Source organism: Corticium candelabrum, chromosome 12, assembly GCF_963422355.1.
Source record: "Corticium candelabrum chromosome 12, ooCorCand1.1, whole genome shotgun sequence".
Classification (NCBI taxonomy): Eukaryota; Metazoa; Porifera; class Homoscleromorpha; order Homosclerophorida; family Plakinidae; genus Corticium; species Corticium candelabrum.
The window spans coordinates 1,648,851-1,675,480 of record NC_085096.1 but is presented as its reverse complement, the minus strand read 5'-3'; the positions used below and the strand labels follow the sequence as shown (position 1 = coordinate 1,675,480).

Genomic DNA, 26,630 nt, shown 5'->3' with positions numbered 1-26,630 from the left:
TTGGTCGTTTCTGCTTCAATAAGCTACCATTTGGCATTTTAAGTGCACCACAGCTATTTCAACGGACAATGAGTGTCATTTTGTCAGGACTACCAGGAGTTCTGTGCCATACGGATGATGTTTTGACATTCGGTTCAAACCAGGCTGAAAACGATGTCAGATTGGCTGATGTCTTAACTCGAATTCAAGAAGCAGGAGTTACACTCAATGCATCCAAATGCGAGTTTAGTGTACCCATTATCAAATTTTAGGGTCACGTGTTCGACGCAAAAGGAATACGAGCAGATTTAGGAAAGCTTGCAGCCATTCGAGATGCGGAACGTCCCACAAACGTCTCTGAGATACGAAGATTTATGGGCATGGTAACCAACTAGGCATGTATTCACCAAACATTGCAGAGATCAGTCAACCCTTACGAGAGCTTCTGAGTTCTAAACGCTCTTGATTGTGAGAGCATCCTCAAAAATAGGCCTTCACACAGCTGAAAGAGGAACTGACCCGTCTTACCGTTTTGGAGTTATATGACCCATGGAAAAACATCAAAGTTTCTGCAGACGCTTCATCTCATGGGCTAGGTGCAGTGTTACTCCAGGCAGCAAGCAATGGAGACACTTGGAAACCAGTTGCATATGCCTGTCGTTCAATGACAGACACGGAGAAACGATAAGTTCAGATCAAAATGGAAGCCTTAAGCTGAATTTACAATATGCCAACGCTTGAGCGTCGCGTCGCGTGCGTCGGGTTATGTCGTCTTGCGTGGGAGTGGCACGCGTCGCGCGTGACGCGTTGTGCCATTCACAATATGATTTCAGCGCCCTGTAGACGTCGCTGCATGAATTCATGAACTAACCACTCGCGCTTTGATTTTCTATTGGCTGAACTTTGCCGGAACCCCCAGTTTGCTCAAAATCCATTTTCGTGCGTTTCCCTAGCGCGCTAGTTTTGTACATTTTGCAGCTGATCATCCACGAGCAAGGACAGCTCCCTACACAATCTATAGACCGCTCAACGTCGACTAAAGCGCCGAAATCAGTAATCATCACTCACGAAGCCACACGTGCATGTTTAGTTGGCTCTGATTGGTCGAAATCAAGGTGCTACTTTCAACGCGACGTGCTCAGCTTCCAGTGCGACGCTCAAATAGAACTCGATTCTATTTGGATGCGCCGCGTCGCGTGCGTCGCGTCTCCCTCGCGTCGCGTCATTCACAATTTGAATTTAGTACGACATGACGCACACGACGCGACGCTCAGGCGTTTGCATATTGTAAATCCAGCTTTAGCCTCGACATGGGCATGTGACAAGTTCTCGGACTATGTACTAGGTCGAAACTTTCATATTGAGCCACACCATAAGCCAATGGTTCCGTTGTTGACGACGAAGCATCTCGACAGCTTACCTCCACGAATTGTCCGTTTTCGGCTTCGTTTAGCACGTTATGACTACACCATCAGCCATGTACCAGAAAAATTGCTCCATACTGCTGATACACTGTCCAGAGCTCCGTTACCAACCACCATTTATCCAGACTCACTTCAACAAGAAGTTGAAGTATTCATTGAATCGTAGTTTCAAACCTTTCCACCACAGAAGATAGGCTACAGGGATACAGAGAAGCTCAGGCTGATGATTCCAATTGCTCAGAGGTGATGCAATTTTGCAAAGAGGGCTGGCCAAACAGGTGCCCACCGAACACATTTCTGATATCTTACTGGAGAGTTCAATCTCAACTTTCAGAATACAACGTTCATTTAATTAATGTACAACAGTCGTGTTGTTTTCCCAAGTATCATGCAAAGAGACGTCCTGACAAGGATCCATGAAGAACATCAGGGAATTACTCGATGTAAGCTACGAGCCAACTCATCAGTATGGTGGCCAAGCATATCAAGACAACTCGTACAGATGACGCAACATTGTGATCCTTGTCAAAGAGATAGTCGAGGTGTAGAGCCTTTGATACCCACTGAACTGCCAGATTATCCTTTCCCAAGTAATAGGATCAGACTTACTAAAATTCAGAGGAGTACACTACCTGATCGTGGTCGACTATTTTTTGAGATATCGGGAGCTAATAAAGGTGTCATCTACTACATCGAACAGCATCATTCATGCTTCGAAAGCAATCTTTGCCCGACATGGCATTCCAGAGACTCTGAGGAGTAACAACGGTGCTCAATACTCTTCTCATGAAATGAGAGATTTTGCAACAACTTACGACTTCACACACATCACCAGCAGTCCAAGATATCCACAAAGCAATGGCCTTGCGGAAAGAATGGTGAAGTCTGTTAAACAGCTACTACAACGATCCAAGAATCCACATCTAGCGCTTCTAAGCTACAGGACAACATCTCTTCTATGGTGCAACATCAGCCCATCAGAACTTCTCATGGGTAGACGCCTTAGAACCAATTTATCAATAGTTCCTGAATTGCTACCGCCTCAATGGCTCTATTCAAAAACATTTCGCAACGCTGACAAGCAATTCAAACAGAAACAGAAGGAACACTTTGATAAACGACATCGAGCCAAAGAACTCCCAGAATTACCAACCTACACAGAAGTTTGGATAACTTCAGCAAGAAAGGAGAAGACAGGAACAATAGTTTCCAAGTTAGTCCTCCACTCCACGATTCTATAATGTTGAAACCAGTACTGGAACAGTCAGACGAAACAGATGCCACACGCACACTGGATCTGGAGCAGGTACTCAGTCTGGCGGCACACGCCTTCAGTCAGAGGTCCACAGTCCCTCTACCTCAAGCAGACCAACAACACGTCTTCAGACAAGAACAACTATCAGACCACCCGAAGGCTAGACTTGTAAAAGGGGAGATGTAGTGCGAGCTAATAATAGCGTATAAAAGTACGCATGCAATGACTTGTCTAGAACTAGATCGCGTACGTTGTGTTGCGTTCATAGAGCACTGCCAATAAAACAGCACAAACACTACAGTTGTCTCATCTTTCGAGTTGAAATACTTCAGTACTGGCGTTTGTGTCACTGCATTCTTAATTTTTTGCAGGGCATCATCATGTTCTGCAGTCCATGTCCACTGAACATGTTGTCTTGTCAGTTGACGTAATGGTTCACATAAAGCTGATAAGTTTTCTAGAAATTTGGATAGGTATGTTACCATTCCAATGATTCGTCTCACACTGGCTTTATCTGTTGGTCTAGGATCTTCTTGATTCCTTCCACCTTGTCCGGATCTGGTTTCAGTCCACTGGATGTCAATACATGACCCATGTATGTGACTTTGTCAGTTGCAATCTTACACTTTGCTGCATTTAGTAATAGGTCTTTTTGTTTGCATCGATTTAGTAGCGTGATCAAGGTAGCATCGTGACCTTTTCTGGCATCAGTGTTCGTTGTACCTTTTCCATCACTAGAATATCGTTCGCTACTGTATATACTCCAGGTATGCCTTGCACTGCTGAGTCCAACCATCTTTGAAAATTTCTGGTGTGGGTGCAATATCGAACGGCATCCTGTTCCACTTGTGTACCTTCCATAAGGCGTTCCAAATGTCGTGAGCTTGCTCGAGCTCTTGTCTAATTCGATATGCCAGAACCTATTTTTGACATCGAGCACACTGAATATCTTTGGCTCAGTCAGTTCTGGTAGAAAGTCATCCAGAGTTGGCATCAAATATTGGCTTCGCTTCAATGCTTTATTCAATGGCTTTGGATCAATAGGCACTCGCAATTTACCATTTGGTTTCTGAACGAGTGTCAAACTAGACTGCCAATCGGTTGGTTCATCCTCTCTCTGTATGATCTGCAGTCGTTCCAATCGTTCCATTTAATTCGTCTTTCAGTCTGGTTTGCATTGCTAGTGGTATGCGTCTCAATGGCTGTCGTGTCGGTTCTATATGAGATCCTCACGAATCTGCAGAGCCCAGAGTTAATGGAATACCGCGTCGCAACGTTTAGTACTCGTATAGGCCATGATGGCCTACGCATATACAACTCCCTGCAATTTGAGGAAAATGCTCATAAGCGAGACATGGACAAAATCATAGAGAAAATAGAACAATACTGCCTAGGAGAGACGAACGTCCTAGACGAACGATATAATTATAAGTTCAACAAAATCTCCCAACAACAGAGCGAAACGTTTGACGAGTACTTCAGTAACCTCAGCGTACTCGTGGAAACATGCCAGTTTGCAGACATGCAGAATGACCTCTTGCGCGATCGCATTGTTATTGGCATTCGAGACGACTGTCTAGATAAACAACTACTGCAGAAGAAAGACCTGTCATTCAGAGAATGCATCGACACGTGCCGCGCGTATGAATCGACGTCAGAGCAGATGAGAAATATGAAAATGAAGAATGTCACTGTACACTCTTTGGGAGCTCGCAGAAGACGCCTCAACGCTCCCAGGGAAACGAGACACGCAAAGCTAAAGAGAGCGAGGTACCAGCCGCAACAAAGAAAGTGCAAATACTGTGGGAAAGACCATCAGCAGGCCCGTAGCCTGGCTTCAGGAGTGGGTGGTGCGTAATACACCAAATTAGACCAATGACGTCACATACATGTTACTGCTTAGCCTTTCGAATTATATATATTTACTAGCTGATTAACCCATTCTTCGCCTGGGCAACTTATATTAATTAACACAATTTTCGGCGTATATATATATATATATATATATATGGGGCATCGTACAATTCGCTTATTGGGCGGAGAAAGCACAAAATACCGGATAATATGTAGTCCTTACAGGCTGTCTAGGTGACCAAGTATTCGCTTGCAGCTGTTTTGACAGTCCCGATTTAGAAGAGGCTTTCGCGATCCTCCGACGGGCAGATGTGCTGTGCTTCAAGCCGGCCAGCAACTTCGTCGTCTCTTTCCTTCTACAATGTCAACTTTTGCAAACTACAGACGAACAACAACGCATAGATGCCGGGGACCTGCGAACGACACCATGCAGCTGCTATTTCAAAATGAGAAAAGGCTGCGTGCTAATCTAAAGGTGAACCGCAAAATTGAAGAGTTTGCGAGCCGCATGAGAAACAACATTTTATGACGTTACGACCTACAGGCGAACGCCATGCAGCACAAAGCAAAGTACAAGAAACCGTTCAACGCCACGCAAAGGCACTAGTTACTTTTTGAAGTAGAAAAGGTCGCGTGCTGTAGGAGTGAAAAGGAGCAGATAGCGGTTTGCGACTCTACATGTATTTGCGATACAAAACAAACAATCATACGGCTGCGTCCATAGAGCACTTTTCTTTAGACATATAGACACTACAATTAAAAACATATATAGAAATGACGAGAAATGTAGAGATTGCATAAAAACAATAGAGAGAATTTGCCATAATGGGAGCGCACACAAATTTAGAGACGCGTTTTGCGTACTATACGCGCCAGTATACACACGTACATACATTGGATCGAAAGCGGACAAACACAATGCTAACCGAGCATTTACTAGTTGGCGAGCGAAGCGAGTCTCTCTCTTGTCATGTCAATGGAGCTCGAGAAATATTATTTGTATATACTTATATATCTATATATTTATATATTTATTTATTATTTATTTATTTTATTTATTATTTATTTATTTATTTATTTATTTATATATTTATATTTATTTATTATTCAGCACTTGTCATATGGATTTACGGCAAAACACAAAGACGAATCGACAAACGACGATGCCAGATGAATGCAATTTTGACTCCGTAACATATGCGCTAAAAATAGAAGCAAGGGACCCCTTTCGAGGGGTTGACTCAATTGAAATTTGTTGGCGAGAAGAGTCAAACGACTCTCGATTTTGCTCCCTTACGCGACTAAAGAGCAAAGAAGACTGATTCGTGACAAACGGAATGAAAAGAAAAAGCTAAAAGAAGAGAAAAGTCTGTTTTTTGAGTTTCCGCGCATTACTTTGATAGAAATTATTGCTACGCAACCATTGTCACGTGACTATGCGATCATTGTTACGCCACTATCTCAGTAAACGAGTGAGACGATTGAAGCGTGAACGAAGAATTGAAGACAACTATAGTATTTTGCGTTCAATTATCCGAACTCGGCGTTCAGTTACCCGATTCAGGCAAGCAATTATTAGAATTGGGCGTTCAGTTAACCGATTGGGGCATTCAATTATCCGATGTTCTGTTCTAATTAGAAGTAACAAATATAGAAATAATTATTTTAGTCGCACATTTCTTTCATGACGTCTTTCTAGGATGCTCACACACGTTTCAGCTGAACAATAAATGATTGATTCAAGAAAGGTGGGAAGGCGGAGTAGTGAAATTCGAGCTCATGATTAGCCAAAAACCCGCTACGACGCATGATTTACGCTAGAGTCAAGATTAATTACAAATTATTGCGTCTATACAGCTGATGAATGATGATATTTTGAGCAGCTGCCCAATCGCAGACTATGTAAGTTATTTAGTTGCACAACAGCCGTAAGCAACGGATAATTGAACGCCTGAATCGGATAATTGAACGCAAAATACTTTAGAAGAGCAATTGAAAGTCTGTTTCCTGAGTTCCTGCATTTGTTTGACAGAAACTATTGCTACGTAAAAATCCATTGTTACGCGAATATGTAAAGACAGAACACCATCGCTCGTCAAACACAATGCTAACCGAGCATTTACTAGTGTATTACTTATTCTATGGAAAGCTGAGTGAGTTTCAGTAGTTAAACTTTTTGAAGATATCAACATTTTACTGTGCAGTTTAGCCAGAAACAGAAAGGTTCTTAGCTGCTGTTGGATGTGTAGGCTAGCTGATGTGTGTGTGTGTGTGTGTGTGTGTGTGTGTGTGTGTGTGTGTGTGTGTGTGTGTGTGTGTGTGTGTCTGTGTGTCTGTGTGTGTGTGTGTGTGTGTGTGTGTGTGTGTGCGCGCGCGCGAGCGCGTGGGTGCGTTGAAATCTATTCTCCGTAGCTACATGTACGGTATCTAACAATAGCCATATTGACATAAAAACGACAGTGCAACCCTCCGCGTGCCATCGTTTTGTAGCTGAAATGTAATTGGTCAGAGGTAAGTAGAAGAGCGCGAGAAAGAGACTAACATCCGGTCGTCGAGCGATCACGTGTTACGTCGTTGCCTCTAGCAGGCCGGTCGATCGGTCAGTCGCACGTCACGTGATCGGCCTGCATGTAACTTTCACGCGTCATGTAAGTCTAGTGATATCACTATATACGTAGTACAGCATTGCTCGTATACTCTATCTATGATGCCAATGGTAGATACAGAAAAGTTTACTAACGACAACGGCTGCTTCTAATTTACTACAGTTGAGAAACGACTTCGATAGTCATGCAGCTAATATTATTTATTATTTTGGTTTCGTATTGTTATTTAAGTGAGCTACTCTAGGTTACGCCCATGACGTGGGCTACTGTAGGTTACGCCCATCACGTGAGCTTCACCTGACCATGCTGTCGCTCGCTTAGGGGTAAATCTTAGAAGATGGCTGCTGGAGGAGTAGATGCTCGGTTTGTAGATCGACTATCAGAGAGACACACATGTCCGGTATGTCTTGTCGCATTGAGAGAACCAATGATGACTAAATGTGGCCATTTGTTTTGTAACGACTGTGTGAGGCCCTTGGCAAGGCGTGGCCGCGTTGTGTGTCCTGTGTGTAGAGAGGAACAGAAGGAATCAGAAATCTATCCAAACAACTATGATAAAAGAGAAATAATGAGTCTGAAGATCTACTGTGATCAACAAGAGAAGGGATGCAAGTGGAAAGGAGAACTAAGGAAAAGAGAAAGACACAACGAGACTTGTGGGTATGCTGATGTTCTATGCGAAAATGAATGTGGAGAAATGGTGAAGAGAAAGCGTATGGGCTATCATCTGCAAAGAGTGTGCATGAACAGGCAAGTCGATTGTGGCTACTGTAACACCACAGTGACATTCAAATTTCGGAATGATCACCATGGAAAATGTGAGATGTTTAGACTCGCATGTGAATATTGTGGACAAGGAGTGGTGAGAAGAGAGATGAATGAACATGTCAGTAAGGATGGGACATGCCCTAACAGTCCATTAGAATGTGAATTCAGGGAAGCAGGTTGTCCGTGTATTGGCAATAGAAATGAAATGACAATGCATGTACAAAATGAGCTTGCATTTCATCTTAGTCTTTTGATGAAACAACAATCCAATACCAAGTCATCACTCTCAGCCACCAAGTCTTTACTTTCATTCACAAGAGCTTGCCTTGCTAAAAAGGAATATGAACTTGAGAACTTGAAATCATTTGTTACAGAGAAGATTGGAATGCCCGTTTCTCAAGCTGACATTTGTGTGTTTGAGTGGAATATAACCAATTGGTCAAAATGGAAGATGAGATCAGATGTGGATTCATTGATTGCCACACTGTCAGAGCCATTTTACACAAAACCAAAAGGATACCGTTTGCGTCTCTTGCTTTATCCAGCTGGACATGACGTATATAAAGGGTCTTATGTCTCTGTTCATGTTTTGGTGTTTGCACGAGAGTATGATTATGATGTTCAGCTTCCGAAGCGCCAGCACTGCAAGTTCTCATTCACTTTAATAGACCAACAACATGATGCAATGAATGTTGTTGCAAGACGGGAAAACACACTCGATCTTATTCCTACAAGACGTAGCGTAGTGTTTGTGAGGGAGCAGGGAAATAAAGACTCTATTATTCCTTACACGACATTAGAAAGCATCAATGACTTTATAAGTCATGAACAATTGAACTCACGATCCTACATTCGGAATAATGAAATTTTTATTCAATTTTGTCTTCAACTTAACTTGCCCTAACTACAATGTGAGCAAGACTTGCAATCATCAAGTGTGCTGAAGTGAACACGAATTTGTTTTGTGCTGTGATGGTTGGTGGTTTGTAATGTATTGCTACAGTTCTAGATGCAAAGTGAATGTGGTGTGTGATACTTTTTTCGTCGTACTTTTGTATGTGAACATTGAATTTTGTAAATACCCCTGCTATTATGTCATTGTCTGAAACTTTGAGTGAGTTTAGTAGTGTGATACACACGGCGATTGCAGGCAAAAAGACTGATGTATTATAAGTAAGCGATGTATTATATAGCCACTGATATACTAACGTGCACTAAGACGTAAAACTATTATATTACTACATTACATCACTCCTCCTCAGACGAAGGGCTAAAGTCCGAGTCTATAATATAATCATTCAAATATTGTGGGCGGGATTTTTGACGTTGAGATCTTCTAAGTACTTGCGGAGCTTCAGTACTTGAGTTAGAATCTGATTCAACAGAATCAGGTACCTCTTGCTAGACCATCTAGAAAGGCGCCTCTGGCCAAAGTAATTGCGGATCCACTATCAAACCCCGGATACGATAGCCGTACTAACCTGTCAATGTCGTGCGCAAACGCCGCTGGACGTTCTTCAAACTGTTTCCATTTTCTGCCGCGCAAATCCTCAACCGCGAGCGGCCTATCCATTGTCCCACCGAGGAACTCCTTCTTTAGTGAAACCACGATAACATCAAAATCTTGCTTTTTCTCATTGTCCAGACGTCGATAGTTCTCAAAGGCCGCCCCTTCTAATCGGGATGCTAGGGCGAGTGCCTTCTTCTCTCCCTCAAAACCTTTAAGTGCTGTCCAAACAGTAATACGGTCTAGAAAGGAAAGTAAATTTCAAGTTCCATCGAAAACCTGAGGCGCATCACGTTGCATCTAAAATCCCACTCCTGTCACCAATGTGATACACACGGCGATTGCAGGTAAAGAGACTGATGTATTATAAGTAAGCGATGTGTTATATGACCACTGATATGCTAACGTACGCTAAGACTTAAAACTATTATATTACTACATACAGTAGTTATGGTTTGTAGGCATCAGTATTTTGCTGTGAATGGATCTTAGCAAGTCAGTATAGCTTCAATCTGCAGATCGGTTGTGTGTGTGTGTGTGTGCGCGCGCGTGTGTGTGTATGTGTGTGTATGTGTGTGTGTGTGTGTGTGTGTGTGTGTGTGTGTGTGTGTGTGTGTGTGTGTGTGTGTGTGTGTGTGTGTGTGTGTGTGTGTGTGTGTGTAGCGCATGGAGGCCCTATCTCTAGAGGCAGGGGTAGCTATCTCCGCAACTGACTTCAAGGTTGACGTCGAAAGACGTGGAGGGCTTAACATTTGTCAATTTTGTGTGTGTGTGCGTGCGTGCGCGCGCGTGTGTGTGTGTGTGTGTGTGTGTGTGTATGTGTGTGTGTGTGTGTGTGTGTGTGTGTGTGTGTGTGTGTGTGTGTGTGTGTGTGTGTGTGTGTGTGTGTGTGTGTGTGTGTGTGTGTGGTGGGGTGGGGTGTGGGGTGTGGTGCGGTGGAGCAGATGGTAGAGCGCTGGTGATGACATCCGGAATCCTGTATTCCGTGATGAGGGTTGAAGGTTCGATCCTGGTGGAGGCGACACTGTCGCAGTTTCCTTGAGCAAGAAACTCACCCACACTTGCTTCTCTCGACTCACGAGTATAAATGATTTTGTATCCTGCAGAGTCTGATTCTGTTGCAATCGTCAAATCCTGGCATTCATTACCAGACTCTGGGTCACTTGTTGCACATTCTTTCTTTCGTGATCGATTGGAAACAACTATAAAGTCAAATCTGCTATTAGTGACTGAAGTAGCGGCGGCTGTGACGATGACACCGAGGCCGTAGGAGAATAAACGATTTTTTCAACAGCAGCTTCTGGTTGGTAAAGAGATGTAGATACCGTATATGGTCTAGGATCGTCGTCTGACAGTGAATGTTCCTCTTTTCATCTGTACAGTGCGAGCTGAAACGAAGTAGAGTAGCCGCGCATGCTCAGCAACTAGACGCCTAGGGTTGTACAGTAGAATTGGCAATGTGCTTCCAAATGCACTGCCAAGCAGGAAACGTACCTAGACGTGTGTTCTTAGAACCCCAACGACTGATTTAGCCTCAACAACGAGGCACAGGTGTACGTATACTCCAATTGCAACAAGACCTATCGCTAGCTGGGTTATCAAAAGTCAAACAGTTGCTGCACATGTGCTTTGTACTTACAAGCATGCACAAATTAATTAACACCACGTGCACGTCACTAGACACAAGCACAGATGGCTAAACAGTTGTTTCTAAACAGGTGGCTGAGAAAGGGACAGGCAGTCTTACCATCAATTTTGAAACCGTAACTCACTTGGGCGCTTTGTCACAGCTCCGTTCGCTATGACGTTGAAGGTACACTCGAAAGTTATGCTAATAATCAAAATTGGAACGTCCTGCGTGACTCCGCCTAGACTGGCGGACAAGCTCTAACAACCATTTGTCAAGATTACATGAGCGCTACACTGTACCAGTGAACGCACGCTATACATTCCAAAGCTGTTTAAACTTTGAATGTATAGCGCTGTACTAAACAATGACAAGCTATTTAAACAAAGCTGTTTCCATCGAGTCGGAATTTCCGTCGAGTCGCTACTTCCGGTGAGAGACTACTTGTAACCCTCGCTACGCCTAGGGTTATCATAGCATGTTGGTCGTAAGATGCGTATCTATGTTTTAATTACTGTACAGCTCGATCACTTGACTTGGCCTCGCCCACTTTTTGCGCTACCTAAACTTTGCCACGTGTTACAGTGCCATGTGTTCATCCGAATCACGTCTAGGACACTCCTTATCCGCCACGCGACTAATATCCGCTCCTTTGTTTACGTTCATGTAAGTCGCGCAATCGTACTAGATCGGGAAGTCGAGAAATGGCTGCTGGAGGATTTAATGCTCGATTTGTAAATCGATTATTAGACATGTCAGACACACATGCCCGGTCTGTGTTTTGGCATTGAAAGAGCCAATCATTACCAAATGTGGCCATTTGTTTTGTAACGACTGTGTGAGGCCCTTGGCAAGGTCTGGCCGCATTGTGTGTCCTGTGTGTAGAGAGGAACAGAAGGAATCAGAAATCTATCCAAACAACTATGATAAAAGAGAAATAATGAGTCTGAAGATCTACTGTGATCAACAAGAGAAAGGATGCAAGTGGAAAGGAGAACTAAGGGAGAGAGAAACACACAACGAGACTTGTGGGTATGTTGACGTTCTGTGCAATGACTGTGAAGAAATGGTGATGAAGAAAGACATAGAAAATCATACAAAGAAAACATGCAAGAACAGGAAAGTTGAATGTGTGTATTCTAAGACTACAGCGTCATTCAAATTTCTGAACGATCACCATGGAAAATGTGAGATGTGTCGGGTCCCATGTGAATATTGTAAACAACAAGTGGCTAGAAGAGAGATGAATGAACATGTCAGTAAAGATGGGACATGCCATTACAGTCCATTAGAATGTGAATTCAGGGAAGCAGGTTGTCAGTTTATCGGCAATAGGAAAGCATTAAAAATCATTTACATTATGAGCTTGCATCTCATGTTAGTCTTTTGATGAAACAACAGTCTAAGACCAAGTCATTACTTTCATCCACAAGAGCTTGTCTTGCGAAAAGAGAATGTGAACTTGAGAATTTAAAATCGTTTCTTACCAAGAAGATTGCAATGCCCGTTTCTCAACCTGACATTTTTGTGTATGAGTGGAATATAACCAATTGGTCATTCTGGTGCACATCAGACTTGGACAACCGGATACTTTCCAAGCCAGTTTACACGGGACCACAAGGATATTGTTTGTGTCTTAGGCTTTTTCCAGCTGGATTCGGTGACTTCACAGGATCTCATGTCTCTGTGGATGCATTTGTACGTCAAGGAGATTAAGATGATCAACTTCCTAAGAAACAGCACTGCAAGTTTTCATTCACATTAATAGACCAACAACCTGATGCAATAAATGTGGTTGCAAGACGAGAGAAAACAATTCAATTTATCCCTTATAGTTATGTAGCTATAATCGGTGACTCTTGAACTCATGAAACATTGAATTCACGATCCTACATTCAGAATAATGAAATTGTTATTCAGTTTTGTCTTCAGCTCAATGTGCTGTAACTTCAATGCAGAGCAGACTCTTTTATAAGACTGTGCTGGAGAAGACACGAAGGATTGATCTTCTGCTACAATATTATTTGCTGCCTCTATGTTAATTGTGTGTACTAGCTGTTACAGTTTTAGATCTAAGCGGATGTGTGGGAAAGATGACCATTGTATTACTTTATTGTCTGAGAAGTTGAGTGCATGGTTTTTCAGTAGTTGTGAGTTTGTAGCTACAGTATCAAATGTTTTTTCTGTGCATTCTAGCAAGAAACATGAAAAATTGGTTTTTTTAGTGAACCTGCAGTGGTGTGTGTGTGTGTGTGTATGTGTGTGTGTGTGTGTGTGTGTGTGTGTGTGTGTGTGTGTGTGTGTGTGTGTGTGTGTGTGTGTGTGTGTGTGTGTGTGTGTGTGTGTGTGTGTGTGTGTTACTGCATACTCGGTTAATTGATTGAGCAAACAAACTCCGGTGCATCTCATTTCAGAACGCCAGAGTCTCGTTTCTGGCCGAAATCCGACTAGACCATTGGTCTTGGACGGCTGAACTCGACCGGGACGTCGCGTTTCACAACGATCGGAGATCGGCGTCGTGTCGATCGGCGCATTACAGACATCCATCCAGACAGGCGGAAGCGTAGGTTGGCGTATTTATTGCCGAGCGTAGCGAGGCTTCTAAAGTCCATTCGAACAATAGATATGTGGGAAAATTACCAGATCTTGGTTTTCCGGGCACTTACAAACATGGAAAAGATACCTCCGGAATGCACGTGAGGAGGTGGAGACACTGGTGCATTCTAACAGTCAGAATGATGCTCAAATACGTTGGAACGAGCAGCTTCCGGAATATTACATATGTAGACTCCACCCCAGTCGGACATGGCCCATCCTATTCTAGCTAAAGAGTAGATGTAATCACCTTAATTGAATTCCTTAGAATACACTAGACAGCCAATTTGTTTTCAATGACGTCTCCAGAGTCGCAAGCAAACTCAATTCAGAGCTTTCGAAGACATCCGCACCTACTTTTGTCAGTAGTATTTCTGTAGCTGTTCTAGAATGCCATCACAAGCTTGTAATGAGTGTTTAAATTGTGTTTAGCAGACATCATTGAAGTAGTTACACTAATTCAATTTCCTATTTTCCCCACTAGACAGCCCGAACTGACGAAGTTAACACCCACAATGTGCAAGCCCGTAGGCTGGGGGGTGCACTGGGTGCACGTGCACCCTCCCCAGACCCGTTCACAGAAAAAGTACGGGCTAGTAGGCAAAAGGACTCCGAGGGATGTGTTGAAACTCCAAAGTACGTGCCAGATATTTGGCTATCCTGTCTGCTACCTGGTAACGTGGAGAAGTGTGTGTTCGTCAGAGTGACACTAGATGGGACGGTCTCAGGAAAAAGATAGAAAAAGGAGGCAATCAGCGGCTACGTGTCAACGGCTGGACGGTTTTCTAGTGTCGAAAAGGGCACGTGATCAACTTGTGACTCCTGATCCAGATTTTACACAGCTGGTTGCAGTAGACGATCAACTAACACCGACTTTCAATGAGTGCTGTAGTGGTAGTGTAGAAAGAGTAGGGTCGTTCTCTAGCGCCACGTATGTCGAGCCTTTGCGCAACACATGCTGTGAAGTTCACGACAACGAGGCTCAGCGTGCAGACGTCGCAGGCGGCAATCAGCAATGCCATCATGCTAATACTTCTGATCATGATTTAGTGGATGATATTGGCAAATTGTTTTTCAAAGCCAAGTCTCCTGTAGATTTCTGCAAGTCCATGCAGGCTCTGGGTGCTGCGGAGAAGTACAACCTACTGACAAATCACAGAAAGCCTTGTGCCGACCAAGTTTTCCTCCGACATGTATTGGTGGCCGCAGCCGAGCATTTCTTCCTGTTTGGCTATCAGAACACAAGTGGATGGTTGACAACGAGCAAGTGGATGATGTCTTTTGCATTGCTTGTGGAATTTCGTTGCTAAAGTGTCCAAGGAGAAAGTTTGTATGCAAGCCTTTTCGTGATTGGAACAAGAAAGGAGAAAAAGCAAAGGAGCACGAGGAGTGCTTATACCATCATCAAGCCATTGAGCAAGCTGATAACTTCAAGCGAACCTTGGAGAATCCAGATACTAACATTACTGCACAGTCGGACACCCGCAAGGCGGCCAATGTCGCGCGTAATCGGCTGTCCTGAAGTCCATTGCTTCTGCTGTGTTGTACTGCGCCAGACAGTGCATTGCTTTACGTGGAGACGCAGAGAGTGTGGAATCACCTGGAAATCCGGGTAATTTTCTTTCTTTGCTGAGGCTTCTGGCAGTGCACGATGAAGAGGTAAGAAGGCACCTGGAAATTCCTGCAATGCGATCTGCAACTTATCTTTCTCCTCAAACACAAAATGAGCTGATTAAAATCATGGGAAACCACATCCTCTTACAGAGAATAATAGGTGATTTGACAGCTGCGCCTTTTTACGCCATCCTTGCTGACGAGGTAACTTCGCATAACGTTGAGCATCTTGCCATCTGCGCCAGGTTTGTTGACAGAAGTACTAAAGAGATCAGAGAAGAGTTTTTAACGTCTTTGAAGTTGGACAGAATTACTGGGGAGCGGATTGCAGATGGTATCTTTGCCTTTCTGGAAGAGAAAAACATACCACTTGCTACTATGCGTGGTCAGGGCTACGACGGCGCAAGCAACATGTCTTCAGATCGAGTGGGTGTCCAGGCCAGGATTAGACATAAAGCTCCTTTAGCCACCTACGAACACTGAAGTGGCCACTGCCTTAACCTTGTGATAAGCAAGTCATGTGCTCTTCCTGAAGTACTTAATGTGATCGATTGCGTTAAAAAATGCAACCGTTTCTTTCTCAATAGTCCAAAGGGATGTGGTGTTCTAGAGATGATCATCAACCACAATGTGGTCAATGAAGAGAGGAGGAAACCACTGATCGATCTGTGCAAGACGCGATGGGCTGAGCGGCATTCGGCTTATCAGCACTTCTACCAAGGGTACGTAGTTGTGGTTGAAGCTCTAGAGGTGATAGCTTTCCGCTATCACTTGGAGAAATATGAGGCTACGTATGCTGACTGGGACTATGCAAGCCGCAATGAAGCACAGCAGATTCTGGCCATTGTTACTTCCTTTCAGTTTGTTGTTGTGTTTGTGACGATATATCAGTACTTATCACGCCTTTCGGGCATTACCGTAAAGCTGCAGAGCAAAGCTGTTGACATGGTGAAAGCGCATAACATGATATCTGAAATTGTGAGGACCTACAACAGCGAGCGCGCAAACGTTGAAAGAAGCTTTTCTCAAATCTACAAAGTTAGTTCAGACATGGCAAAAAAGATTGAAAGTACAATTGCAATGCCTCGCAATGCAGCAAGGCAACAAGGCAACAAAATCGCAGCACTATTCCAGCTGCTTCTGTTCAAGAGTATTTCCAGAGAAATGTTGCAATTCCCTTTTCTTGATCATATTATTATTAGCATCAACCGGCAGCTCTCAAAGTCGGCAGTCACAGCCATTTCCCTACTTGGTCTTGTACCAAGTATCATATGTTCGCAAGATGTCAACCTGGAGGAGGCGCTGATCAAGAACAGAGATGGTCTGCCATCGCTTGAATTGATGGACGCGGAACTCAAGCGCTGGAGGAACAGGTATATGGCGATGCTCCCCGAGAAGAGACCGTACTCACCAGCAAAAGCCATCAAAGAATGTGACGCCACTGACTTCCCAAACATCTCAGTTCTTTTGACCATCGCTTGTACCATACCTGTCACCTCGTGTGAATGTGAGAGAAGCGCCAGTGCTTTACGACGCCTAAACAACTATATGCACGCATCCATGGGTGAGGACAGATTGTCTCACCTTGCTTTCCTTCACATCCACTATGATGTACCAATAGATCTTGACAACGTAGTCGATTATTATGCTCGCCTTCACCCTCGCAGACTCGAACTTGACTCGGTACTGTTACACTAATGTTTCTGCTAACTCTAAGTCTTACATATACAATTATGAATACAGATACGTATTATTAGGTAATGCCCGCGCAATTGCAAATACAATTATGTGAACCAAGTACACAAACGCAATTTTAAGCATGTTTCTAAAGTGGTGAATCCACAAAAGACTTTGGCGCAGTGCGATTACATTTAATTGAAACCACATAGACTTTGTTGGCAAATGCACCCCCACCGCTGCGACCAGCCTACGGGCCTGCACAATTCCCACACAGCACCCATGGTTCGAATGGACAACAGAAACGGGCGTGGTCCTGTACGGCTCTCCATCCAGCTTTTAGTATATATATCAGGGAGTGCGGTTTGGAAGCCTAACCGCCACTTCCACCTGCTGCTACATGCTGATTACAGTTGCGTGTAGTTGAACATGTACGACTATGTTCAACGGCGTGGCGTCCTGTCTGACTCTCTGTGCATGTAAGCGTGTATCTCTTCCGTGGAACCCTAGGTAATGGGAGTTGTTTAGAGAGACAGTGCGTGCGGGGGCGGAGAGTAGGCGTTCCCTGTAGTACCCGTATTTGCCGCCATTTTAAAGGCAAGCTTCTGTCTTCCGCAGGTATCTCTCTTTGCGATGGCGGCTTGTACAACATTTCAAGGACGTTCGACTGTGTGTTAGATAGTACGGCGACAGTATACTAATTGCGAAAGATTTAAACCAAATTTTATCGGTGAATTCGCGAGTTTGCCGTGATTTCTTAGTCTGATGGTCGAGTGCGATAAAGCTAATTCTTAGAATAGAGATTATGGAACAGAAGTCTAAAAGTCTCTCCGTTGAATCGCAGAAGCGATACGAGGAGAAAGTTGTACCTGCGGGCCTAAAAACAGGTAGAACGGAGGCTCAACTGTGGACGGAGGAGCCACAAGTCATTCCCGACACGAATTGGAGTAACATGATGTTGTATATGATTGTATGCTGTTAGGTGTACTAGACCTTCTCTTGAGACGAACAAATCTCTCTCTACTGGAAGTGCTCGTAGCAACATAACCCATCCTTGCAGATGGTACAGTACCCAGTCAGGGTTAGTTGAGTCATACACAAAGGATGGCTTTCCTAGAATGGTCCACAGTAGCATAGATTACTCTTTTATTATAGAACATACCAGATATGGCATCTCTACCAGACAGAAAGTGCTCAGAGCAAACACGCGAATGCTGCAACGGCTTCCAGTTCTTTCTGTCTAGGCTGGAGATCCACGCTGCCCGTCGTCTGTTGCTCAAATGACGCGTTTCTAGTCCCTGACTGGTTAGTATAGCGGGTATAGACTAAGAACGTATGTTGCTGCCCTGAATTCTACGATCGTGGCAGTCGAAAACACAACAACTATATCCATGCTAATACGCTTGCCCCCTAAGATGGCGACTTCCGGGATATCATGTGATTGTGACGTCAAACGCACTATCTCTATAGATGCAATGAGTGTTATTACGTACATCCGTCAGCTGTTACGTACTTCCGTGTATGCTGAGCGTAACGTGGGAGTTGTTTAGAGATGCAATCAAAGATTGAAATCCTAGCCGAGCTGTACATGTTACTAGGACTGTTATTTCCATTTCAAACTACACAAGTCTAAGAACATTTTGAGAAAATGATGAGTATGTAGGGATGGGTATATACTTAATCATGCTCATCTCCTACATCACAATCTTTTTACCTAAATTAATTAAAACGCAGCAGTCGTGTGTGACACTCACATTACTGGATTGTGATGTAGGAGATGAGCATGATTAAGTACATACCCATCCCTACATACCCATCATTTTCTCAAAATGTTTTTTATTTTATGTGTGTGTGTGTGTGCGTGCGTGCGTGCGTGCGTGTGTGTGTGTGTGTGTGTGTGTGTGTGTGTGTGTGTGTGTGTGTGTGTGTGTGTGTGTGTGTGTGTGTGTGTGTGTGTGTGTGTGTGTGTGTGTGTGTGTGTGTGTGTGTGTGTGTGTGTGTGTGATACATAGAGAGTTTGTGGTGTCGTTGCACATCTGGTTGGGCATCCCACTTTCCCCGGCAGATTTGGGCTCCAAGCGCTGTTCTTGTGGACAGATCTTAGATAAATTTGACGACCACTTGCTTGGATGTGGCCAGAACAACATAAAAACACGCCGACATGACGCCTAGCCGATGTTCTTTTTTCACGCTTTGCTTGTGGATAATGGCAACTGCCGTAAGGAACAACGCTGCAACACTGATACTTGTGCCAGACCGGGTGATATTTTCCACCCTGACTTCGAACAAGGCTGTGTCACCTATTTTGATGTAACAGTCAGGAACACAATGCAACCGTCATACGTTACCCAAACAGCTTGCAGCTGAAGAAAGGGAAAAAGACCAACGTCATGAAGCCAATGTCACATCAACTGGGAGTATTTTCCACTCTCTTGTGTGCGAATCTCTTGGCTTGTGGTCACCACACAGTTTGGAAGTATTGAAGACCATCGCACGACGTCTATCTTTCAAAAGAAATTTGACAGTCAGCCAGGCAGACAGTAACATACATGAACAACTGTCGGTAAAACTCTGGCTATATAACGCCAAAATGATATGGCATAGACTGGCTCTAGACTGTACTGACATGTTTTTTGAATAACGTGTGTTAGATACCGACGTAGGTGAGTTTATATAAATATATATAATTGTATATATATATATATAAATTATAAAAATATATATAATACATATATAATATATAAATATATAAATATATAAATATATAAATATATAAATATATAAATATATAAATATATAAATATATAAATATATAAATATATAAACATATAAACATATAAATATATAAATATATAAATGTATAAATATATAAATATATAAATATATAAATATATAAATATATAAATATATAAATATATAAATATATAAATATATAAATATAAATATATATAAACATATAAACATATAAACATATAACTATATAAATATATAAATATATAAATATATAAATATATAAACATATAAACATATAAATATATAAATATATAAATATATAAATGTATAAATATATAAATATATAAATATATAAATATATAATACATATATAATACATATATAATATATATAAATATATGAATACTAGGATCCATGGCCCGTCCTTCGTACGGGCAAGATACTGTAGTGTAAAGATAGGTCTGTGGACACGTCACGTGCAATCTTTGTTGCTAGGTCCCGGATATGCTGAATAAATTCGAATCTTGCTCTTCGCGCTTGTTTCGATCGAATTCGACACACTCCCCGTGTAGAGCTTGCTGCAGAAAACGTGTAGGTTGGATTCGGTGCAAATGCAATCAGAATTTGGAGAGAAACGAAAGCGCTAGAAGAGTAAGTTTCGTCGGCAAGAGATATTCGATCGCTCGAAGCTTTGCGAAGAACGACGATGCATACGGTCTACACAGGACTGGCGTGGGCGTGTGTTCGAATGAACCGGAATGTGTAGCGTTTGCGTCATCGAGAAATTTTACGCGGGAGTCGACCCCTCGAGAGGGGACCCGATGCATTTATTTTTTTAATATTTTTACGCAAACCTTCCTCTGTGCGTGCCGAGTGTGCGTGCCGATTTCGGTTGCAAACGGACAAAAGACGTGGCCCCCAAACGCGAACACACACACACACAGACAGACAGACAATTTGAGCTTTATATATTAGATATAAATATATAAATATAGTAGTACGTATATTTAAACTACGAGCGTTAAAGAAGGACACCACAACAAGTGGTGGAAGAAGCTCACTGTAGACAGGCTGAATTGACTTCCGGTCTGTCTGTCGGTATGTCGTTACCTATCAATCTATCTAGGTTTGTAAGCGTGTGTCACGCTCGGGGAGTTGTTGAGCCAATCAGTACGTAGTCGTTTGAACTATTGCTACGTACCCTTTGGAAAGTTGAGATGCGAATTCGGCTGGAATTCGGCAATAATATAGTTTGGATTTGCACTCAAATTAGGGAGAATCCGTTGCGTATTTATACTGAATTTACCTTTAGACTCAAGCGAATTCGTTCCGGGTTTGTTGCAAGTTTTGGCCACTTTTACTTAGTGACTTCGGGCCGAATACTTAATAAACAACGCGGAATTAGGTGAGAAATTGCTTCGTATTCACACCGATAGTCACCAGAACTCGTATCGTATTCGAGCAGAAACGTAACCGGAGTCTATTCGAATTCTCTGCGTATTGTGGCCATTTCTATACTGAGTGAATTCATACCGAATTAGCTGCGAACGAGAAACTCGCCAGACCTTTGTGTACAATATATGCGTGTATCATATGCCACATCAATTCAGAATATTGATCTCCATATTACATGACTGTGCTGTACTAGCTTCTACTACACTGCAACAATAGTCTCATACACAAACTACACCAGTCACTTCCTAGCAGAAAGCCTGCATCGTGGACGAACTTCGTCGAATGCGACAACGTTTCCATGCCGATCTGTCAGCCTCCGGCCACGGCTCAGTGACCACCCTTTGACGTTGTTCGCATCAAACTTTATATGGACAGTTGTCAAGCAATCTACAGAAACAGGAATACTTGACTTCTGAAGTTCACAAAGCTAGATCGTAGAAACGTGACCAGGTCGATCGCCTGACCTACCCGAACCACTCCGTAGTCATCTTGTCGATTCGCGGCTTGTTTAATTCGTGTGGGTCGTGTGGGTTTTGTCTTCGTCTCCTCCTCCATTCTACACGACTTGTGGTAATAAGTAAGCGACAACTGAGCACATGGACGTATAATCATTGCTCATTGGCCATTGCACGTGTCTATGACTTCATCAATTATCGCATTCCGTTCAATAGAGAGAGAAGGTGTTAGTAGTCGATCTGAGAGTGTTGCGAACCTGCCTAGCGACGGCAAAGATCTCAAATCAGATAATAATTAATAACTATATCTTGTATGAGTATATCGCATCGATTCAGAGGAGTAGATCTAGTAGATAGATGAATGGATATACTTTGCATATCTGATGGTTGCGCGTTGCATCTGGAGTACTCTCCGATTCAAAGACTTCTGCCCGAATTCGAAGAGAATCACTACTGCCTGTTCTTTGGCCAGAATTCGAGGCGAACAACTACCGCATACTCCGGATACGGAACGAATTCCACCCGATGGAAATACTGCCTTACTTCCGCTACGCTACCGCTTCCGTCAGAATACGAAGCAAATTCATCGATTTCGGCGCGTGTTCTGCTCAACTACGTAGCACCTCTCACCGAATTTTGACCGAATTCGCATCTCAACTTTTCAAAGGGTAACGCAACCATTGTTACACGAATAGGTAAAGACAGAACACCATCGCAGTCCATCAGCCAACGTCCCGTAGGACCTCGCTTTTATTTTCTAGCGCGCCGGTCCGCACCCCCGCATATAGCTCCACGTGCTCCGCCACGACGAAATGCGCATTTTATTGCAATACATAAGATTAAGACTCATCGGCGGTCCCGGAAGACATGTGTTACATTGTATGACATACGGGCTCGTTGTTCGAACACCTGCCAAGTCAACAGCGCGATTTGAGACCTTGTTTGGGGAGAGGAAAGTTGCATGGTGAACGCCATGCTAAGCCGGAAGTGACAACTCAAGTACGCACTCCGACACCGTTGAGCCGACACACCCCTAGACACCTTTCTCACTAGAAGCTTGTCTACCGTGCTATCATGGTACGGTGTTGTCAGAAAACTAGCTTCTTTGAGACGGCCGTGTGCTCATATCTACGAATGCCACTTGTTGTAATCACCTTGCATTCCCGCTGATGCTAACGTCAAAGCCACGCCAGAATCGGCAGTGACTGAATGTAAGGCTACTATACACACTGTACAACTTGTCGAACTACTTGCTAGCGTATTCTACTGTTTAGCTTTTGGCTAAGTAAATGTTTATCTATACATGTCTTGAAAAGAATTGTCTGATGTAATGCACAACGCAGGTCTGTATCACAGCAACAAATTAGACTATTGAACATGTCTAGTACAGTATATTCAGGTAATGACTGTGCAACAATTAATCAACTAATCAATTAATTTAATAACTATCTATTAATAATAAACTGCAGTTACATGCCTTATAATTATTGGAAAATTGATCTCATTTGCATATACTTGTAGTACATACTCATTATTCCTCTAGTAAATGAATTTATGGTCGTATGATAGTGATATTTGATAATAATTAATACTGAGTGATTATTGTTCACATTTGTGACACAAGCAAGACTATGGGTTGATTTGATTTCAATTTTCTGGATCTCTGCAGTGGTGCCACATCTAGCACAAGAGTGGCAATCTCTTCCAGGATGAACCCTTTCTCCACTTTTTGTCTTCTCATATTAGATGTATACGTAGAGTATGTAATAAAATGCATGAACAAGCAGTTCAGCCTCTACATCTCTTCAACATCAATCCCCTTGGCTAGTTATGACTCCTTATATTATCAAAACACTTACAACTATCAGCAAACTTGAAAATCAATTTGATAAAGCTACAGAAGAACAGAACAAGCGAACATTATGAACTCATATTACAAAGAAGTAAAGGAATACCGTAACTCGTTGAAAACAGCACTCAGCGCAAAGAAATCTCAACATAGTAGCGATATCCCACCTTGAAAGACTGCTGAGGCGCAGAACCGCGGTTTCTACTTGACGATTCCTTACTCCCATTACTGCACAGTGCGTCAAGTTTGGGGTAAGAACCTCCCGTGTTTGTAGATGCACACAAGATTTTAGAATGCAGTAAAACGCGATCACATGCCCTCTTTACAATTTACTAGGTTGTTGGTGAAAAAACGCCAAGAGACGGCAGTGTGCTAAAAAACTAGCGAGACGCTGGCGCGTGATTAGTCGCAAATACGCCAGTCTATCGTCAGTTTTATTGGATAAGACTTAGCCAATATGTTGTCCTTTACGTGCACATCTTCTACAGACAGTGATCTTCGTCCTAGTGTCCTTCTTTCCAGTAGATTTCCGAACGCAACCACGCCTAGGAAGACGGAAAGCTCCCGGATATTAAAATAAATTCTAGCCTCGCCCCCGTAAAACCAAGCCTTGGCTGACGGACTGATCGCTCGCCAAACACAATGCTAACCGAGCATTTACTAGTATTAGTCCTGTGGGACTGGCGTGCAGCAACCTGGAGAGCGCCGTACAGCCTACACTTACACCTGCATAATTTGTGACATCACAAACCATCATGTCTGTGATTGGCTCAAAACAACGTAATTTTCGGCCGGTCGGTCACAAGACCGTACGAACGAACGTTCCATTACACTCATCTCCACACAGTACAGTAGACCTAGAGGAAGGGTCTCGCCAAGGCTCGCCCCAGTAAGTTTACTAACGTCAACTGCTGCTTCCAGTTAGTTGCAGTTGACAAACAACTCGGATGATTCTGCAGCTAATATTGTTTCCGCACTTATCAGTCAATCATGTGAGCTACTTTAGGTTACGCCCATCACGTGAGCGCAACCAAGCCATGCAGTCAGAAGATGGCTGCTGGAGGATTTGATGCTCGGTTTGTAGATCGATTATCGGACAGACACACATGTCCGGTATGTCTTTTGGCATTGAGAGAACCAACCATCACCAAATGTGGCCATTTGTTTTGTAACGACTGTTGGAGGTCCTTGGCAAGGCGTGGCCGCATTGAATGTCCTGTGTGTAGAGAGGAACAGAATGAATCAGAAATCTTTCCAAACAACTATGATAAAAGAGAAATAATGAGTCTGAAGATCTACTGTGATCAACAAGAGAAGGGATGTGGATGGAAAGGAGAACTAAGGAAGAGAGGAACACACAACAATACTTGTGGGTATGTTGATGTTCTATGCAAACATGGATGTGGAAAAATGGTGATGAAAAAAGATATGGAAAGTCATATGAAGAAAACGTGCATGAACAGGAAAGTTGAATGTAGGTACTGTAAGACCACAGTGACATTCAAATATCTGAATGATCACCATACAAAATGTGAGATGTTTCCAGTTGCATGTGAATATTGTAAACAACAAGTGGTGAGAGGAGAGATGAATGAACATGTCAGTAAGGATGGGACATGCCCTAACAGCCCGTTAGAATGCGAATTTATTGAAGCAGGTTGCCAGTTTATTGGCAATAGAAATGAAATGACAATTCATGTACAAAATGATGTTACATCTCATCTTAGTCTTTTAATGAAACAACAATCCAATACCAAGTCATCACTCTCAGCCACTGAGTCATCACTCTCTGCCACTCAGTCATCACTTGCAGCCACCAAGTCTTTACTTTCATCCACAAGAGCTTGTCTTGCTAAAAGGGAATGTGAACTTGAATTCATTACCAAGAAGGTTGGAATCCAGGGTCCCTTTTCTCAACTTGACGTATGTGTCTTTGAGTGGAATATAACCAATTGGTTAGACTGCATGAAGAAAGCAGAGTTGAAGCCAATCTATACGATGGAGTCAAAGCGATTTTACACAGGACCACAAGGATATCGTTTATATCTTGTGCTTTTTCCAATGGGTTATGGTCGCTTTGAAAGATCTCATGTCTCTGTCGATGCATGTGTGGATGATGGAGATTATGATGATCAACTTCCTAAGAAACAGCACTGCAAGTTTTCATTCACATTAATAGACCAACAACCCGATGCAATAAATGTGGTTGTAAGACGAGAGAAAACGATTGAACTTATCCCTTGTAAATATTTTGATGCAACAGATGACTTTATAACTCATGAAACATTGAATTCACGATCCTACATTCAGAATAATGAAATTGTTATTCAGTTTTGTCTTCAACTCAATGTGCCCTAACTTCAATATAAAACAGACTCTTTACTAAGACTGTGCTGGAGAGGACATGAAGGATCGATTTTTTACAATGACTTGCTGTCTCATATGTATGTTGTGTGTACTGTAGTGTTACATTTTTAGTATTTGTGATTTGGTAGTTACAGTATCAATCTGTTTTACTGTGCAGTACAGCAAGAAACATGGTTCTCTGTTCATACTATCTTTAGTCTGATATGCACGAATGTGTATAGCTAGTCTCATGTTACCATACCCTTCCCCGCCCTCATACTACCTTCCGGTTAGAAAGTTTCCCTGGACAAACAGTAATGACAGATTTTCTACGACATTAGAATAGTAATAGCCACGTGACACAAAACAGTTAAAAAAAGAAAATTAAATTTAATTAATTTGTGCAGCATTGCTAAGCCAAAAAATTCTTAGCATCATTCCTAGTCAGTTTTGCTTGTAGGACAAACGTTAATTTCCACTCTTAACCACGTTATCTCGACTCTAAACTTTCAGAATGTTTAATTAATTAAAGAGCTCAGCCTCATCTGAATCGAATTCGTGGCTACACGTGAGCTACTTTAAGTTACGCCCATCACGTGAGCGCAACCTGAGTAGCTAAGAGCGTGTTCACGCCTAGTCTCGACCTTCCTTCGCTGTCGGTTGTCTTATCATGCGAGGATAGCAACTGGCGGTATCACGTGATGTTGTCTCCGACATTTAGCATTAGCGCAAGCGCGTTCACACCTCTAACTATTATTATTATTAAGTCACGTGGGCACGTGAGTGTAATTGTCTTGACGAATCATTGTTGTAGGAGGAAAACATTTTGTTTACTTTCTCTGACAGCTCCAGATCCTTCAGGGACAGCAGGAAGTTGTCACAGGCA

At 42.8% G+C, this 26,630-nt stretch overlaps 4 protein-coding genes across 4 annotated transcripts; all 4 read left to right on the top strand.

The window, feature by feature from the left end:
- Positions 1-7,463: 7,463 nt before the first annotated feature.
- Positions 7,464-9,077, top strand: LOC134188065 (TNF receptor-associated factor 5-like). The gene has a single exon (XM_062656248.1). It carries the CDS (start codon positions 7,546-7,548, stop codon positions 8,788-8,790), a length of 1,245 nt encoding a protein of 414 aa, XP_062512232.1. The 5' UTR covers positions 7,464-7,545; the 3' UTR covers positions 8,791-9,077.
- A 5,251-nt stretch (positions 9,078-14,328) lies between these two features.
- On the top strand, positions 14,329-15,712 carry LOC134188303 (zinc finger MYM-type protein 1-like). Its single transcript, XM_062656499.1, has 3 exons — positions 14,329-14,750; positions 14,825-15,088; positions 15,172-15,712. The coding sequence occupies exons 1-3, from the start codon at positions 14,329-14,331 to the stop codon at positions 15,710-15,712; spliced, it is 1,227 nt and encodes a 408-aa protein (XP_062512483.1).
- Positions 15,713-15,841: 129 nt separating this feature from the next.
- Positions 15,842-16,927, top strand: LOC134188302 (52 kDa repressor of the inhibitor of the protein kinase-like). The gene has a single exon (XM_062656498.1). It carries the CDS (start codon positions 15,842-15,844, stop codon positions 16,925-16,927), a length of 1,086 nt encoding a protein of 361 aa, XP_062512482.1.
- A 7,521-nt stretch (positions 16,928-24,448) lies between these two features.
- On the top strand, positions 24,449-25,940 carry LOC134188301 (TNF receptor-associated factor 6-B-like). The gene has a single exon (XM_062656497.1). It carries the CDS (start codon positions 24,449-24,451, stop codon positions 25,754-25,756), a length of 1,308 nt encoding a protein of 435 aa, XP_062512481.1. The 3' UTR covers positions 25,757-25,940.
- Positions 25,941-26,630: the final 690 nt, after the last annotated feature.

Excerpts from the sequence above, each read along its gene's own strand:
- LOC134188065 (XM_062656248.1), top strand. The coding sequence starts at position 7,546 with ATGATGACTAAATGTGGCCATTTGTTTTGTAACGACTGTGTGAGGCCC.
- LOC134188303 (XM_062656499.1), top strand. The coding sequence starts at position 14,329 with ATGGGACGGTCTCAGGAAAAAGATAGAAAAAGGAGGCAATCAGCGGCT. Across the intron at positions 14,751-14,824 it reads GCTCTGGGTGCTGCGGAGAA|CCGAGCATTTCTTCCTGTTT; the intron begins GTACAACCTACT and ends TGGTGGCCGCAG. Across the intron at positions 15,089-15,171 it reads GATACTAACATTACTGCACA|ACAGTGCATTGCTTTACGTG; the intron begins GTCGGACACCCG and ends GTACTGCGCCAG.
- LOC134188302 (XM_062656498.1), top strand. The coding sequence starts at position 15,842 with ATGATCATCAACCACAATGTGGTCAATGAAGAGAGGAGGAAACCACTG.
- LOC134188301 (XM_062656497.1), top strand. The coding sequence starts at position 24,449 with ATGGCTGCTGGAGGATTTGATGCTCGGTTTGTAGATCGATTATCGGAC.